Source organism: Sardina pilchardus, chromosome 4 (genome assembly GCF_963854185.1).
Source record: "Sardina pilchardus chromosome 4, fSarPil1.1, whole genome shotgun sequence".
In the NCBI taxonomy this organism is placed as follows: domain Eukaryota; kingdom Metazoa; phylum Chordata; class Actinopteri; order Clupeiformes; family Clupeidae; genus Sardina; species Sardina pilchardus.
The window spans coordinates 22,603,949-22,621,089 of NC_084997.1; the positions used below are offsets into that span (position 1 = coordinate 22,603,949).

The window sequence follows — 17,141 nt, forward strand, 5'->3', positions numbered from 1 at the left end:
TTTCTGATGCTTTACAGTATATAAATGTGCAAGAAACAGACCAGACATATATTTTCAAACCTTAAAGTATGTCTTCAAGTAATGAAAATAAATAAATCAACCACTGGCAGTTTACTGGAAAAATTCACGGGCACTTGGGACCTTGGGGTGGGCATAGTCAAATAAATGCCTGTGCCACGACGAGTGAGACAGATGAAATGTGGAGTGGAGGTGGTGTAGAGGGGGGGTGAGGAGGGGGCGCCCACAGCCCCACAGCCACCACACACACACACACACACACACACACACACACACACCAAGCTCACACAGAGAGGAGGTGAACACTGCGTTAGCTCCATCAGCTTCTCTCTCTTAACGCCGATGGGAAGGACTAGTTGCACTAAAACAACAAGAAGAACAGCAAAAAACGATGATCCTCAGGCAAGACTCATCAAAACAAACCTCCTATAAACCCAGTGTGTGGAAAATGAGTTTTTCACTCAGCAAGTAAAGCAGGACATATTCAAATATTTTCATTCACTTCACAGTAAATGCTTAAGGGAACGGGTCTTGTGCTTGGGCAATATAGCTGTCAATGCTTCATTTCTAGGCACCAGGCTCTCTCTTTGAGAAGAACTTTTTTTTCACGTTGTTAAACCCTTCACATCACGTCCTGACTGATACCCAATTACAATCTCTTCAATCATGGCAGGTTCAAAAATGAAAATGAAGGCTCACTGAAAATAGGACTTCATTACCCTACAGTCATTACACACTGAAACTTTTCTGTTTCCAAAACGTGACCTGTCAAACAGATTCAGTCAAACACGGCGCCATGGTAATGAATAATTAACACGCTTTAAGACATTTCCACTTTTTTCGACAGCGCAATGCTTTTTTATAAATGAATTTAGATGTGCAGATAAAGCTGCATTTTCTCCACATTATTCCACTCCACAGCCCTTAAGTAGCACATTTAATTTCCCCTGGTTTCTGGATGAACTATGCAGAGATGGACTACAACAACACAATGGGATACAATGTGACTTAAAGCAGGTGCACATATGCTGAGGTCTAAGTATGCAACTCCACTCCATCTGGCAGGTCCACATCTGTGTGTGTGTGTGTGTGTGTGTGTGTGTGTGTGTGTGTGTGTGTGTGTGTGTGTGTGTGTGTGTGTGTGTGTGTGTACCGTCCACGTGTCTGAGTATCTCACAGTGAGAAATATGCCATAATGAGAATTATTCAACAAAAGTGAAGGGATCAACACCTGTGATCTATTCAACTTCCCCAGGCATTCATCACTTTGTTAAACGAGAGGAAGGCTGAATTGGCAAAGAGCTGTGAAGGCACTGAAAGATGAACACAAGCAATCATCCATCTTCTGTTCTGACTTCAGCATGCCTATGGTCAGTGTGCCGACTACACGCGCCCGTGCGCGCTCACCAAAGATTTCCTTAGATGGTTACACACAACTGAAAGGCAGGCTGACAGATGCTGCTTTCCAGTAAATAGGAGATTCCAGGAGAGATAGGGGCAATTGTCTGCATCTCATTTAAAGTCAAAACTAAATTAAAAGCAAAGTAGTTCGAACGGGACCACGGTTTAACATTTGAAGCTGAAAATAAACCCGTTGCCTGTGATGCTTGGCACTCTTTCGGTCTGTGTCCAAACACTCGAGATTTATGGAAATATAAACTTGACGTGGAAAGAGAGGCGAGTTTTCTCTTGAAGGCTTTAATTAGCACAGAGCCTATGAAAAATAAATACAAAACACACACACATAAACACATGATTGGAATAGTGCAAGGCCACAGAACCTACAGTAAATTGTAGCGACAGCAGTTGTGGAAAACTGTCAATGCCTCAAAGACATTCAGTTAATATTGTCACAATAAAGTAAAAAAAAAAAAAAAACACATTTACAAACTTAACATTTACAAACATTACTTAGTGGCATATGCCTTCATAATGTTAAAACGCACAGACTGGGCCGTGCGGCCGACTGGAAAAGAGATCTCCCAAGAGGAGAGCGAGAACAAGCAGGGGGAAAAGGCTGCGTGCACTCTCAAAAAGGATGTGTTAGGTAGGTAAGGACAACACAGTTTTTGTTGTTTTCCAACACAAGTTGTGTTATTTTCAACACACGTTGTGTAACAAATAACACAACTTGTGTTGCAAAACAACACAAGCTGTGTTGTTCTTACCTAAACACATCAATGTGTTATTTCCGACGCTTCCTTTTTTGAGAGTGTGTCTACGGCCGTGTCAACATGCCCAGGTTGAAGAGGATGGAGCTGAGGTTGATACGGAGGAAGGTGTGCGTCGGGTCAACCGTCCTGTACTTCTCCTGCAGCGCGAGGTGAAGCGAGAACGCCTCGAACAGCCGCTTGTTTTTCCTGCAAAAGAAACGACACAAAGAGGATTTCTTTTTTAACTCCCTTGCGCCGTATTGCCGCGCAAGTGCACAATTACATACCACTTAAAAAGAAAAATAAATAAACAAGAGAAAAACAATTGGTCGCATTCCTCGGAGCTGATCGCATGCATTATGGTCCACTGGCGCATGACTTTTAGTTTATCCCTCGGATGAAACACAAGACAGCGCTGGAGCAGAGCGGCCCACCAGATGGACCGAGAGGAAGCAAACTGTACGTTTTTTTTTCCTTCTCTCTTTCTCTCTCTCTCTCACTTTAGTCATTGCGGATCCAAAAAACTCTTCTGTGATCTTTGCTAATGATGGCTAACAAAGGGGTCTGAGAACAGCACAGCTAATAGATCAGCGGGTTTCCTTTTACCAAAGCTACTATGACGACAGTAAATCAATTTGGCATCGGTCTAATTGGCAGTTAAAGGAAAACATTAGGCACATAATAAATGCAGGGCTCCGTTTTGCTGGTGGGGTTTTTTTGTGAGGCCTGCGTGCAGTGTGGCCCGGAGTGGCCTGGGAGGCCGGCCGTGTGGGGGGGGGGGGAGTGCGGCGCTGACCTGAGGGCTGTGTGTGTGTGTGTGTGTGTGTGTGTGTGTGTGTGTGTGTGTGTGTGTGTGTGGGGGGGGGGGGTCATGGTGGGGGCGACCTGCTGACCTGAGGGGCGAGAGTCTCTGCAGCAGCATGATGACCTTCTCCAGCAGCGGCAGCTCCAGACGAGGGTTGCGCAGCAGCAGCGCGGCCGTGCGGAACAAGTCCTCCGTGCTGCAGGCCTCCAGGAACTGAGTCTGCATCCCTGAGCGGAGCAACACAGAGGTGGTGAGGGAGGCACAGACACATGAACGTGTAACGCTTCGGGCCCTATAGCCCTTCATCAGACATGACACATGTGGGGATAAAAAAAAAAGCTGAGGAGCATATTCTGGTGTGCGGACTTCTTACTGCTCCTTTAGTCATGTTGATTTGTTGATTTGCTTACTATTTTCCTGTTTGCATTGTATTGTATGTTGTGTGTGGTGTCTTAAAGGGATATTCCGCCATTTGTGGAAATACGCTCATTTTCCACCTTCCCTCGAGCAAAACAATCGATATTTACCTTGTTCCCGTTCATCCAGCCATTCTGTGAGTCTGGCGATACAACTTTTAGCTTCAGCCTAGCATAGACCATTGAATCGGATTAGACCATTAGCTTCTCGCCTGCTAGCTTCATGTTTAAAAGTGACTAAGATTTCTGGTAATTTTCCCATTTAAAACGTGTCTCCTCTCAAGTTAGAAAGTGCAATAAGACCAACTGAAAATGAAACCTGGCGTTTTTCTACGCTGATTTGACATGGAACTACACTCTCATCTGGCGTAATAATCAAGGCAACTTGCAGCTGGCACTACTACTGCTTGTTGTCTATGGGGACTATTTTCAGATGCTGCGTACGATATCACTGCGCCTATGGTACGTTTGCAAGTTGCCTTGATTATTAAGCCAGCTGAGAGTGTAGTTCCATGTCAAATCAGCCTAGAAAAACGCCAGGTTTCATTTTCAGTTGGTCTTATTGCACTTTCTAACTTGAGAGGAGACACGTTTTAAATGGGAAAATTACCAGAAATCTTAGTCACTTTTAAACATGAAGCTAGCAGGCGAGAAGCTAATGGTCTAATCCGATTCAGTGATCTATGCTAGGCTGAAGCTAAAAGTTGTATCGCCAGACTCACAGAATGGCTGGATGAACGGGAACAAGGTAAATATCGATTGTTTTGCTCGAGGGGAGGTGGAAAATGAGCGCATTTCCAAAAATGGCGGAATATCCCTTTAAGCTGCTGGGACCTTGAATTTCCCCTTTGGGATCAATAAAGTATCTATCTATCTATCTATCTATCTATCTATCTTGTTCTCTTTCCTGACATACGCTTGTCTGTCCAGCACCCAGTTTTTTATCGCATTTTAGGCACAGACTCATAGCAAATGCCCTGAAGAACTATTCCAGCCAGATTACAGCTGTGACAGCTTTACCATAGGCACTTTCAGGTGCCAATATGGTTCTCTCCACATAGAAGGTTTAAGGTAACGGACACGTTTTTTTGTTGCTTAGAAATCCAAATGAATTCAGGCCTACAGCAAAAGAACTAATAAGGCAATGTCAGAATTCAGTCATGCCTCCTCTTCGTTCCATACAGCAGGAATCTTTATTTCAGGCATTTCTGAGTGCATTTGCTGACATTTTCAGTGAGCATGATGAAATGAAAGCAAAACTATAAAGATAACCAGGCCTTCAATGTCCATGCACCATGCCTCTGGAACAGTTTACCACACGACTTCAAGTCAGCATCATCTGCGAATGTTTTTGAATCCTTAGCAAAAACCCATCTTTTCTGACTTGCACTGTTTAGGAATCCTTAGCAAAAAAAAAACCCATCTCTTCTGACTTGAATGCAAGTCAGAAGAGGTTACAATGGAATACAACAACACAACCAGTACACCAAAAGGCCCAAACAATTGCGTTTTCATTTAGATCCGTTTCATATACTTCAGTCAGACAAATGCATGCTTGAAGTTTTGTTTTCTAGGTACAAATAAACACACTCTCACGTGAGTCGCATCATGAGTAATTCTGCAACAGTTGGAAACAATACTTAGTGTTTACAACAATAGCCTAAATAGTATTAGTGAGGGATTGTTCTCCACTTCTTGTTTACATTTTCATATGTTCAAAATGTTCTGTATACTCAAAGTCTCTCTCTAAAAGATCAAATTTGATTCAATATGTCCTCATACATTTTTAAAGTAAAAAAAAAAAAAAAAAAGAACCATCCACAAGCTTCTCAGACATAAACATTAACCGATAGCAACCAGAAAATGTATCTCAGCTAGGATAAAACATTCATTGATTCAAACCAATCATTGACCAACATCTGCCTTCAAAGCATCATTTTACTGACAGTGTCACATGAACAAAGGTCTTGGAAATGAGGTCTCACACTTTCCTTCTCATTGTCAGAGAAAATGTTGGATTCATTCTCAATGGCTGTAAACGACTAATACAATTTATTTTCATCCATTACTGACTTTTTATCCTATATAAACAATTTTATATCCATGAAAATTCATTAATTACAACCACTGAGAAGTTCCACAAGTAAGCAAAAAAAACACTTTCAGTTATAGTCCTGTAAAGTTGTACTTTGTCATTAAATTCATCTGTAATCAATAATCTAATAAATAATACAATATAAAAACAATAAAAAAAACTTGTGAATACGAGCATCCAATAAATTCCTGGTCTGCATATTCACCAAAGGATACCAAAACCCTGCTTTTAATTTGGACAGATAGGCAGCTTTAATCTCGGGGTAGCCGACTGAAACATGAAAACAGATGCTGATCAGATCCTTTCAGAGGACAAAAATAACGGAACAATGACAGAATTCAAACAAGATTTCATCCCGTCACAGTTAGGCTTGGCTCCATCTCCTCTGACTCCCCCAACTCAACGAAAGGCCAGGAGGTCGAGGCCGTTGAGTGCTGTGGTGTCAAAGGTAGCCTCGGCCATTTCTAACCCGCAAGACTTTTTGTCACATCTCATCACAATCCAGTAGCTCTCCATTGTGTAGAAAAAAAAACGTGGTCTTCGTACAGAGCCCTGGCTCCATGAACTGGAGACAAACAAAGTGGAGCGGAGCAGGCCTGTCCACCGAACACAACAGCTGCAAGCAAACACAACAACCAAGCTGCTTCAGCCAGCCACCGAAAGGAAGGGCCGGGAGTTTAGGGAAACAGAAGGGGTGTTTGGGGAGGGGTGAATTGGTGAGTTCACTCTCTGGTGTTTTGTTGGTGTTTGGTTCAAATATCAACAGATCTGAGGTCATCCAGCTTCGCTGACAGTACCTTCCAAGGGTTCAGGTCATTATGCTATTTGTCCATCCTCCCTTACCTCCTTCTTTCCTTCTGTACTACTGCAACTCCTCCTTCTAGTTCACTTTGTGAAGGAAATGAGGAGGGAATGTAAGGAGGATGTAGAAATCAAGGAGTCAGATGTGAGATATGAGATGCCCTGCTCACTCATGCATCACTTTCAAAGCAACACTAAAGAGTTTTTCGTACCTTGAAGTAATTTCAGCGGTTCATCAACTCGTAACAGGGTGCACAGCACTTGTTCTGCATTCACTTTGTGGCTACAACTGCACTATGTACTGTAACTTGTAGTTTGATGAAATGAGACATAAGAAACGACCAATTTGACATGCTTCGATGTCGCAACACATCATACTTTCATAAAATCATGCAACATACTCTACTTTGTCTGTGGACATTGTTATTTGCGACAGAATGAAAGTGATTGAGTGTTGCTTTAAGAGACATCAATTACTGATTATGTGGTGCAGTATCACCTCCTAGTCTAGAATAAACAGACCATTGTTACACGCAAATTGCAGAGAATTTTGACTTCTCTACCAAAGCCAAAGATATCATATGAACATGGAGTATTCCCTCTTATTGACCCTGATAATGAGGGAACACTTGTCAGATTTCAAGATATGAGTGAATTCTTATCTTAATATGATGTGTCAACAAAACAAAGAAAACACATCAACTTTTTTTTAAAGTTGCCAAAGTAGTTGATATGATAATTCCAACATATGAAGATATTTGCTGATCTACACTCTACAGTAGCATTACACTAGTCATTATTGTTGTTAATAAATTGCTACAAAATTGTTTTAAACCGAAAGTTGGCAGGCGTGCATTGCAGGAATGGGAGGGAACATTTGGCCTTGCTTCCATGTAGGGTGTACCTGCACCTCTACACGTAGCAATTGGTAGCAATTAGACCAAATGTGACACCCTAAATGACGTTGAGCTTTGAACGATTTCCAGGGCAGGAGCTGGAGGGCCGAGGACCGAGGCCACAAGCAAATAGCGTAATGACCTGAACCCTGTGTGAAGTCCCTGTGCTCAATATCTATGTGCACACCGACTTCCACCACCTGCCAACCTCAATGACGGGATGTGGCAACCATCTCTGGACGCAAAAAACAATTCAATAAATTAGAACTTAAATCGAGCATGCAAGAGAAACTCTACCGGTCCGGGACGACTCCAAAAATGTCTCAACGGCGGGGGGGCGGGCGGGTGCGCTGGGAGGCTCGCTGTCTCCCTGGCCCGCAGCCCACTGCTGTGCAGATGCCAGTGACACACCACAGCCACCGCAGCCTCCGCTGCCTGCAATCTCCGGTGTTGCGGTCTGGAGGTCTGAAGTGTAAGTGTGTTCTCCGAACATGTGCTCCCGGCTCGGACACGCATGTGGTCCTCCTCGCACATGTGGTTCTCTCACGTCTTCACAGGTAAGTCTTAGAGGAGACTCGCTTGCGGGGGAGGGGTGGGGGGGAGGAGGGGAGGAGGGGAGGTGGGGGGGTCTGGGAACTTCAAACGCTGTCCATCCGTTGCTGAATGCACTTTGTCCGTGTTGATTTAAGGGCCTCGTTCTCTTGGAGTGGCTCCTCTCCGAGGGCCCCCCGTGCCGGGGCGGGACACATGGAGCGGATTAAGTGCAGCGTGAGAGTCGCTGAGGGCGCCCCGGTGCCGCAGACGCGAGATGCTATGCAGGGCCCGCGTCGGACAGCCCCGCCGAGATGACCTTCAGGTGTGAACTCCCCCGCCGAACCCCTAAACCCCCCCCCCACAAGTCACCACCGCTCTGCTTCAGCTGCCTTTCCCCCCGGAGACCCCTAATCACTCCATCCACAAAGCGCCTTAATTGCCCAGCCTCGTCTCCTGCTCACTCCCCCCACCCCCCCCTCCCCCCTCGTCCATAAATCACTAGTAGGTGCCTGAGCCTCCTGCTCCCCTGAGCAGTCAGGGTCTCCGCGTCTGCCGGGGCTCTGCTCAGCGTCAGCGCCCAGCAGCGGTTCTTGCCCCGCTGTGCTAATTAGCAGCTTTTAATGACTATTAAGTGCGCTACTGCCAGTGTTTAAAAGCCAATCGTTACAAGCTGCACCTCAGGAAAGGAACACGTTTCCTCCTTCTCCCCCCCCAGCCCCCCCCCCTCGCTGCCACTGACACCAACCGGACATGTCTTAGACATCTGATAGAGTGCAGTGGGGCAAAGAGCTTTTATCTTAACTTAACAGAAGGGAAAAGAGCAGGGGCAAATAATCAAGAATCAAAAAAGGTCCTGAAAAATTAAATTACCAAGGCCAGACTAGTACTGGGCTCTTTTTTTTTTGTGGCCGGTTGAGCCTGAGTGCGGTTTCCCTCCGAATCTTTGGTGAATTTACGCTCCGCTGAGAGGCAGCAAGCATGTGTGGATGGAGACGCTTGGCCGAGACACACTTCTGTGCACAGCATTCCCGCAGACCCCGCGGCTCCCCCCGCCCCCCACCCGCCCCCCCGCCCTCTCCCCGCCATCATCATCCCCACACTACAACAACTCTTTAATCATAGATTCATAAGAGGGTGCCCTGCAGATCTGTGTGTGTGTGGGCACAGAGTCCATTACTGACAATATGTGCATCTCTTGAGGGTTGGAGAAGCTTTGAGAAACGCTCTCGGGGCTGGAGAAATGCGATCCTCCGACAGGGCTAAACGTAATAAGCAGGGAGCAGCAGAGAACTTTTTCTGCAATGGTAGAAGACTGGCAGCCCCATGGCTTTTACCTTTCAGTCAGATGTGTCTCATGCTGCCAACCACAAATGGCAGCTAAACCAAACAACACGGCATCCAAACAGAATTTGGCCATTAAGATCAAATCTACAATATAAATACGTGTGCCTTTCACTGCAGAGGCAAATTACCGGGTGTACACAAATCTACCGACACTCCTAAACAAGCCGGTAATGGAAAGAGAAGAGAGATGGCCGGACATTTACCGTGACACGGAATTAGGAGAGAGACGGAGATATGAGGCATGGCCGAGAAGTTTGTTTGTGGGAGGTTTTAATGTTCATTATCTCCCGATTGTTTAGTCTGTTCTTTTCAGTCTTCTCTGTTGGCAGGGGCGTGTTTCAGTATGAAGTAAAAGTATAAACAAGGACATAAAATTGAAAGGAGATGTGTCTGCATGTGGAAAAGTAACTACCAGGCGAATGAATCTGAATGGAAATGCCACAGCGCTCGGCGGTTACACTACCACAAACCGAAGCAGAGACACAAATGTAAACATACACAACCAGGGCAGACGCAGCAGAGCCCTGGGTGAATGCCTATTCATTAGTTTCCCACTTAACATTTAATCAAAACAAGATAAGACAAATGTGTTACTCCTTGTACTGTGTTTTCATGAATGACAGTAGGCACTCACTGCGTACTACTAGATAGCTATGATCACATTGACATAAACAACAAATTTCTTCATATTCAGTAGACGAGCTGGAAGACTTTTTTAAGAATTCATGTTTATTTAACTCTTTTGTCGTATCTTTTGTGTCTAAATGTGAGTGTGGACATGCGTGGACTGAACTAGACAGCTATGATCATATTGAAATAAACAACAAAAGCCTTTTCTAAGAATTCATGTTTATGTCTGTTTATGTCACGTTTATGTCATGTTTTACTCTGTCGTATCTTTTGTGTCTAAATGTGAGTGTGGACATGCGTGGACTGGACGCTTGTGTTGTGGTGCAACTGCAGACACTTACAGGACTCTCCACACATGTCGTATCTTTTGTGTCTAAATGTGAGTGTGGACATGCGTGGACTGGACGGACGTTTGTGTTGTGGTGCAACTGCAGGACACTTACAGGACTCTCCACACATGAGCATGAGGACGTCCAGCGCGGGGGCCAGCAGGCCGGGGCTGCCCCCCCTGAGCAGCGCCGACACCACGGGCAGGGCCTGGTAGTGCAGGAACAGGGCCTGGCCCTCCTCCGCCCTCAGCTCCACCAGCAGGGCCTCCAGAGCCTGGGCCAGCGTGTCCACTGATACAGTACACCAGACGCCAACCCCCAGGGGTTCACGTGTGAGAGAAGAAGAGAGAGAGAGAAAGAGAGAGAGATTAAGTGAGAGGTCTGGCAATAAGCCATGGGTCCAGGTCAAGCACGGACTGAACTTTTTTGTGTCCATGTGTGTGTGTGTGTGTGTGTGTGTATGTGCGCACGTCTGTGTATGTGTGCGTGTGTGCACGTCTGTGTGTGTATGTGTGTGCGTGTGTGTGTGTGTGTGTGTGTGTGTCTGCGTGTGTGTGTGTGTGTGCGCGCGCACGCGTGTGTGCGTGTGTGTGTGTGTGTGTGCATGAGGGAGAGAGAGAGAGACAAAGCACAGCAATGTTCCATATGACAAGACGTTTCCTGCTTTCCAGTGCTAGTAAAGTGTGTGAACAGTGGCAGGCATTTCACCTCTGATTGAGTGGGAGGGAATCTGCACCTTTCACACGATGGGAATAGTTAAGCTTCCAGCACCCCAACAAACCACACCATCAGATATGGCTTACCAGAGCATTTAAAGTCATGCTGGTTTTCTTTTGTGCCACAAAACAAAAGTGATTACCGTTCCTTGACACTCAATTAAGTGCAAAACTGAGTGAGTTTACTTTAATGTGTGTTCAGCTCTGCCATGCTCCTAGCACCCTACAGTACATAAAATGGGAGAAAATGGAAACGGAACTGGTGTCAGGAGAGTAAAGCCGGCTATGAATTCTGAGGGTCCTGATGCTTCCCACATGGGACTCAAAAGTCTGTGAGCCCCTCCAAGGCCAATGATTCACCTAACCCTGCCAGCACAATACGATTCTGGTGACTGGTCATGATTTTAGGAACAGCAATTTTCCCTGATTAGAAGACAAAAAAAAAGAAATGTCCTGAAAGGAACTGTGGAATTTGCTGTCTCGGCATAAAAATGGCGGCTATTAAAAGTGATATAGAAGATTAAAGAGAAAATTATATCAATTATCCACAATAGGATTTTCTGTCTATCAAAAGTATGGGTGAGCCAGAAAGGCGAGTAAAATCCGTTAGGAAGTTAGTTTGAGTGACAGGACTGGACTTCAGATCAAAGGTTTTGTGGATCAAACTGTACAGACAATTGCAGCAGGGTTTGCCATTGTTGACAAGAAATGTTCTGAAATTACAGGGAAAAAAATAAATATGAGGCTGGCAGCTGACAAAAGTTTCGGCAAATTCAGAGCTGCTAAGACTCTAAGCTGCAACTCTCTTTTGAAATGACAGGAAAGCCACAACATTGCCATCTGCTGTAGATATCTGCACAGCACATCTGGTCTTGGGGTCATGAAGGTAAGACTTACTGTACGATTACTGCTTTGTTTACATTACTGCTCCAAAAATACAGCTGTCATTGAGCGTTGAGACAAGGGAGAAAAAGTAATTACATAAAAATGCATGCCTTGAAAATGTTTAAAATATACAGTACTTCTAATGTGCAGAGATATGTTTTAATACAGCTTTCCAATTCCAACCTTCTTTATGTCTTGATACAACCTTTCAAGATCATTTTTTTTTTTAACAAAAATCAAATGCATGCCCTCCTTATGAGACAACCTTTATTTTACTTTTAACTTATTATTCCTCGACAAATAAAAATGATCATAATAAAGAAGCAAACATCTGTGATAGCAATGACAAAATGTCTGAATTTGTTATTTTAATTATCTAGTTAATGATCTAATACTTAGTTACTTAGAATTAGTCAAGAGGTGTCTGAAACATAACAACTTGTGGAATACTTGAAAGGGTCTGAAAATGTTCCATATGCACTGTATACCCTACTCTGATATCCAGCCATTCTGACAGGTTTATTCAATAAGCTTCAGCTGCTCAAGATCCAACAGGAATCAATAGGGCTCGGGATCATGATGTGAAAACTTTGTGGGCACAGCCATATTGGCAGCCTCACTCCTTAGTTTACTATGGATTACATGGATTGGGCCTATTAGTGTGTTCCTGTTACTTAGTTTTTGCCTTCTTGGTCGTATGTTGCTATGTAGTGGGGTGTAACAGCGCAACCCACGATCGCGAAGAGGAAAAGAAACGCTAATACTATATTTCTGCTTCTTGTCTTCTGCATCTGAATGAATGGATATTACGTTCGGTGCGCTAACAACATGGCGGCAATATTCCTAGAATGCAAGGCCCGAGCCCTATAAAGGTGTCTACAGTTTCTATACAATATACAGCTTTCATATGGTGCATTACACACCATTCACTCTTCTTACCCTGAGAGATGGTTTTGAGGATGATCAGCATAGACAGGAACCTTGTGTGAAGGCATGGGCTTTTGAACAGAGGGCAGGGCCTGCTCTTGCTGGGAGCACTCGGGTCCGGAGAGCCTTTGGTCATTTCCTCTCCTAATCTCCGCAAGGTGGACGTCAACGGAGTCTGGTGGGAAAATGTGCAATACAGTCGTACCTGATACTATGAAGTCTACAGTCTTTTTGTAATGCACAGCATGTGGTTATGTGGCTTTTTTACTGGTGAAAAGCCATATGCTCTGAAACTTAAACGCCATGCAATTATTAGAGGGTTTCTTTAGAGTTGTTAGGATACATTTTTGAAAGCATTTTACAGCAACTAGCAACAAGAGACAATGTAATGCGGTGATTAAAGCAACGCAATTAAAATAATTTCAACGTTTGAAGCAACAGATGACAAGCAAATCGCCGTATACTGTATGTGTGAAATATATGTGAATTGGGGCTTTAGTCTCAGTACAGTGACGTCACCTGGGAACTCTGATCCAACTGCTTCAAAGACCAGTAGCTGACTTTAAGTAGGAGTAGATGTAAGGATGAGTTGATCTCTGTAGCCTGTTGAAGTTGTTCGGTAAGCACTGGCAAAGTCTGTGAGGGAGAACAAATGAGGTATAACAGGATGGCAACCTGTATGCTTAACTACCAGACCATGAAATTAAATAAAATCCACCATCACAATCCAGGACAACACTGTTCCATGCATATGGATGGGCAGAGTAAAGCTAATGATATGCCGTCTCAGGCTGAAAACAAAGGCCATCTATGACTGCAGCATGCCATGACACGAAGAGACGAAGAGCCTCTGCACTCATTGTATCAGGTAAGATAGACGCTGGCAATCTCATCTTCACCGTGTCGGGGGAATATAATCCAACAGACAAACCTTTGCACACCTCTCGTGGAGGGACGTGGCCGAGGGAGGCATATCAAGTAGGAAAGGACCGCTCTTGCCGTCGCCCGCAACAGTCTGGACCAGCTGGCTGTCCAAAACCCAGTCCAGGAGGAGAGCCAGAAGCTTCCCAGAGGTGCCGCTTCCTGGTGTCTGCAGGAAGTGCAATCCAGAAACAGCTCAGAACTGTTGTTGTCATTGGTGGTCAGCTAATGAGCAGATATTTCAACATGCGGTTGCTGCCATGCCATGCCTTTCTCTGGCTTGATGGTGTGTGGTGTTCCTCAAGAGGGAAAACAATTTGACTGACTGATGCAATAGATCATAATTACAGAAAACACTGCTGATTACAGTAATTATCCTCACATGGACTCGGTTATCATGGCCTCCTATTGAATTTCAGGCTAATTATTTGTAATCAAATTATAAAATCTTACGTAAGAAGAATATAGGATTGCTTTGCAAATATAGAGTACTGCTAAAAAAAAAACATACCTTCACTGGTTTTACAGTAGGCACAGATTTGTCAGTCTTATCAGGTCTGGAGGGTTTCAGTTCCATTTTTGGACAAACATTTCCCTGTCCTTTATGTGCCACAGCATAGTCATACTTTCTCTATAAAAAAAGAAAAAATAGATTAACACACACACACACACACACACACACACACACACACACACACACACACACACACACACACACACACACACACACAAATCACCTTGATCACTCACCTGGAGGTTCTGTAGACGGGCTTGTACTTTCTTTAACTGGTCCTCTAATTTCTTTTTCTGTTCACTAAGATCTGTTAGCTACACACAAACACATCAGTGTTTTACAATAAGCAGAGAAAATAAAGCAAACATATTTGATTTTAGAATGTTTCAAAAGTAGACATGAGTATTCATGGGTTTCATCGGGTCCCTTTCCACAGGTGTAGAAAATCAAGCACATAGATTATGAATGCAGACTGCATGGTGCTTGATTAACCCACCTGATGAAACCCATGAATTGACAATAGGTCACAAACAAACAACTCTGAAAGTTACCTGTTTTTTCAAGGATTCGTTTAAATCTTTGATGGTGACGAAGCTTGATTTGAGCCTCTTGCCCTCTTTTGTCTTCTCTTTGAGAGCAAAGTTCAATTGCTCAAACTCTATTTGATGTTGCTGATCAAAATAAGTAATGGTAAATGAATGTTTACATCAAGCAGAAGAGAAGAGTAAACTGATGTGCAATATACATTTCAATTGAGCCAGTGAATAAAGGAAAACCCCCTCTCACAATAGGAGAAAATAGAATTGAATTGTAGTAACAAAGGACACATTAGAGTAAAGTGCACATGTAGTCTTGTCTATGGCATACAACCAAATTTGTGACAAAAGACAACCAAAAATGGTAAAGACATCGGCTATTTGGTGTGTGGAAAACATTCACGTTATCCACAGGCACAGGCATGTATTCAGCAAGCCACAAACAATTACAATGGATCTACTGTTCACAGAACTCATAGCTCTCAAAAAACTTAGCCTAGGCTCTTAATTATTCCTTCTTATAATGTTAGTCTCCACAGTCACCAAGGGTCTGTTCAGTACATGTGCACAACCTCTTCTACACTTATGTCTCCATTATACAGTAGAACCAGTCCACCACGGCTGAAGTGCCCTTGAGCAAGGCACCTAACCCCTCACTGCTCCCCGAGCGCCGCTGGTTGGGCAGGCAGCTCACTGCTCTGGGTTAGTGTGTGATTCACCTCACTGTGTGTGTGCTGTGTTCACTAATTCGGTTAAATTGGGTTAAATGCAGAGATACGAATTACCCTCACGGGATCAAAAACGTATATATTCTATTCTATTCTATTCTTTCATGACCTTAACGGGAGCGTACCTATGTTCCGCAGGTCCTATGTTCCCCGGGTCCTATGTTCCCCACTCTTTATGGGACCCGGGGAACTTAGAACCCTTTTTTTCTTACATTTTAGAAAGGGTCCTATGTTCCCCGCTTTTCCCAAAAAGGGTCTTATGTCCCCCGGTATGTATTGCAACCGGGGAACATAGGATCCTTTTGGGGGGAAAAACAGGGAACATAGGACCCGGGGAACATAGGGGTGACCCCACCTTAACAAATGACAGACCCATGTGACAATTTACACAATGTACAGCCCCTAGGCCTCCCCACCTGCTGTCGTGCGCGGATGCGGCCGTGCGCCTCCCCCTGCACCCCACACACGCTGTGCAGGGTCTCCTCGTGCTGCAGCAGCAGCTTCTCCCTCTGCTCCAGCTGCTGCTCTTGTTTTAGCAGCTTGGCAGCCCATTGCTGCTGACTGAGACGCTCCACCTACACAAACACACATTTCTGTTGCTTGCATACACTCCTGAAAACAATTGTGTTCTGCGACTGTGTGTCAACAGCCAATGGTTAGACAGAGGATGTCCATAAAGTGACCATTTTATGTAAACTGTAGGGGAGTACTTTACTTGCAACTTTTCATAAATCTCCAGTAGCTCTTGGTAGACATGTCCGAGACTTGATGCAGATGAGGGAAGATATGGGGAGGGCTGTCTTTGATTTTTAGGTCTTTCGCCCAAATGCTCTGTCTCAGAAGGACTTGAAAATGCCCTGACGTTGGAGGGTAGGGTCACATCTGAAGAAAACAACAGCTGAATTTTTAAATTGGAGTACATGTGATTGTATCTCATGTAAAGTAATAGTCTGATAATATAAATACAATGATCACTTAAGAAGCTGCATACCGGTCTCTGTACACTGGATGTTGGGCTCTAACATGGAGTGAGTGCATTCAATATTCAAGTCATCATCACTCTCATCCGAAGCGTGTTTACTGTCAAGCCTGAGAATAGAGAGGTGTGTGGTTGTTATGCTGCTCCACACGATGCGATTTGGCAGAGCATAGACTATGTTTATCTACATACTGACCGCAGTGGAAGACGTGTGACAGCTTTCAAGAGCTCTTGCAAATTTTTATTGTGGGATTTGATCTCGCGGTAGTAGCAACGTCTGGTTGGAGACGTCAACGCTTTCAGGTAACGTGAAATACAGATGGTTAACGTAACGTAAACTGCAGTTTAATTTCTTAGATAACAGACAATAAATCCAGACGTTAAGTAAACACCTTATGCTATGTTATGCTTATGCTACATTGCCCAGGTCAATTACAACACTGGACAGCTTTGGAACCACTAACTTCAGCTTTTGAAGTGACATTTTACGTTAACGTTACATCAACTCACCCGTGCTCGTAACGTTTTCGGTGTCATGTGTTGATTTGTGGTCAGTGGTTTCAGCAGTGTCAGTCTAAAAAAATATTAAGTCATTAAGCAAAGTAAGTAATATCTAGTTTCAACGTCCCAGGCTGTTGAAAGTTTGCTTTCATTAGGCTGCCCAACTTATAGGGAGCAAGCTAGCTTGCTAACGTTATCTACCAACATCAACAGAACTGCGTGTCAACAAGATTGTAACAAGTTCCTTTATACCAGTTGTGTCTTTTCAAGATACTTCTTCTTCAGTTTTTCCACTTTGGCATCAATATCTGTGTCCGATGACTGGTTCATCTTGAATCACTAACCCCGACGTTAGCATTAGACATTAGCTTAGACAGTAGTTGTTTTTGAACCAACCGCGTCCGCGTCTGCAG

At 44.2% G+C, this 17,141-nt stretch overlaps 1 protein-coding gene across 1 annotated transcript; it reads right to left on the bottom strand.

The window, feature by feature from the left end:
- Positions 1-1,700: 1,700 nt before the first annotated feature.
- On the bottom strand, positions 1,701-17,124 carry LOC134078604 (coiled-coil domain-containing protein 138-like). The gene is made up of 15 exons (XM_062534646.1): positions 16,981-17,124; positions 16,738-16,801; positions 16,424-16,523; positions 16,240-16,337; positions 15,964-16,130; positions 15,665-15,823; positions 14,536-14,655; positions 14,221-14,298; positions 13,982-14,101; positions 13,481-13,639; positions 13,069-13,185; positions 12,562-12,724; positions 10,136-10,312; positions 3,065-3,203; positions 1,701-2,378 (listed from the first exon to the last, which is right to left on the bottom strand). Exons 1-15 carry the CDS (start codon positions 17,056-17,058, stop codon positions 2,237-2,239), a joined length of 1,881 nt encoding a protein of 626 aa, XP_062390630.1. The 5' UTR covers positions 17,059-17,124; the 3' UTR covers positions 1,701-2,236.
- Positions 17,125-17,141: the final 17 nt, after the last annotated feature.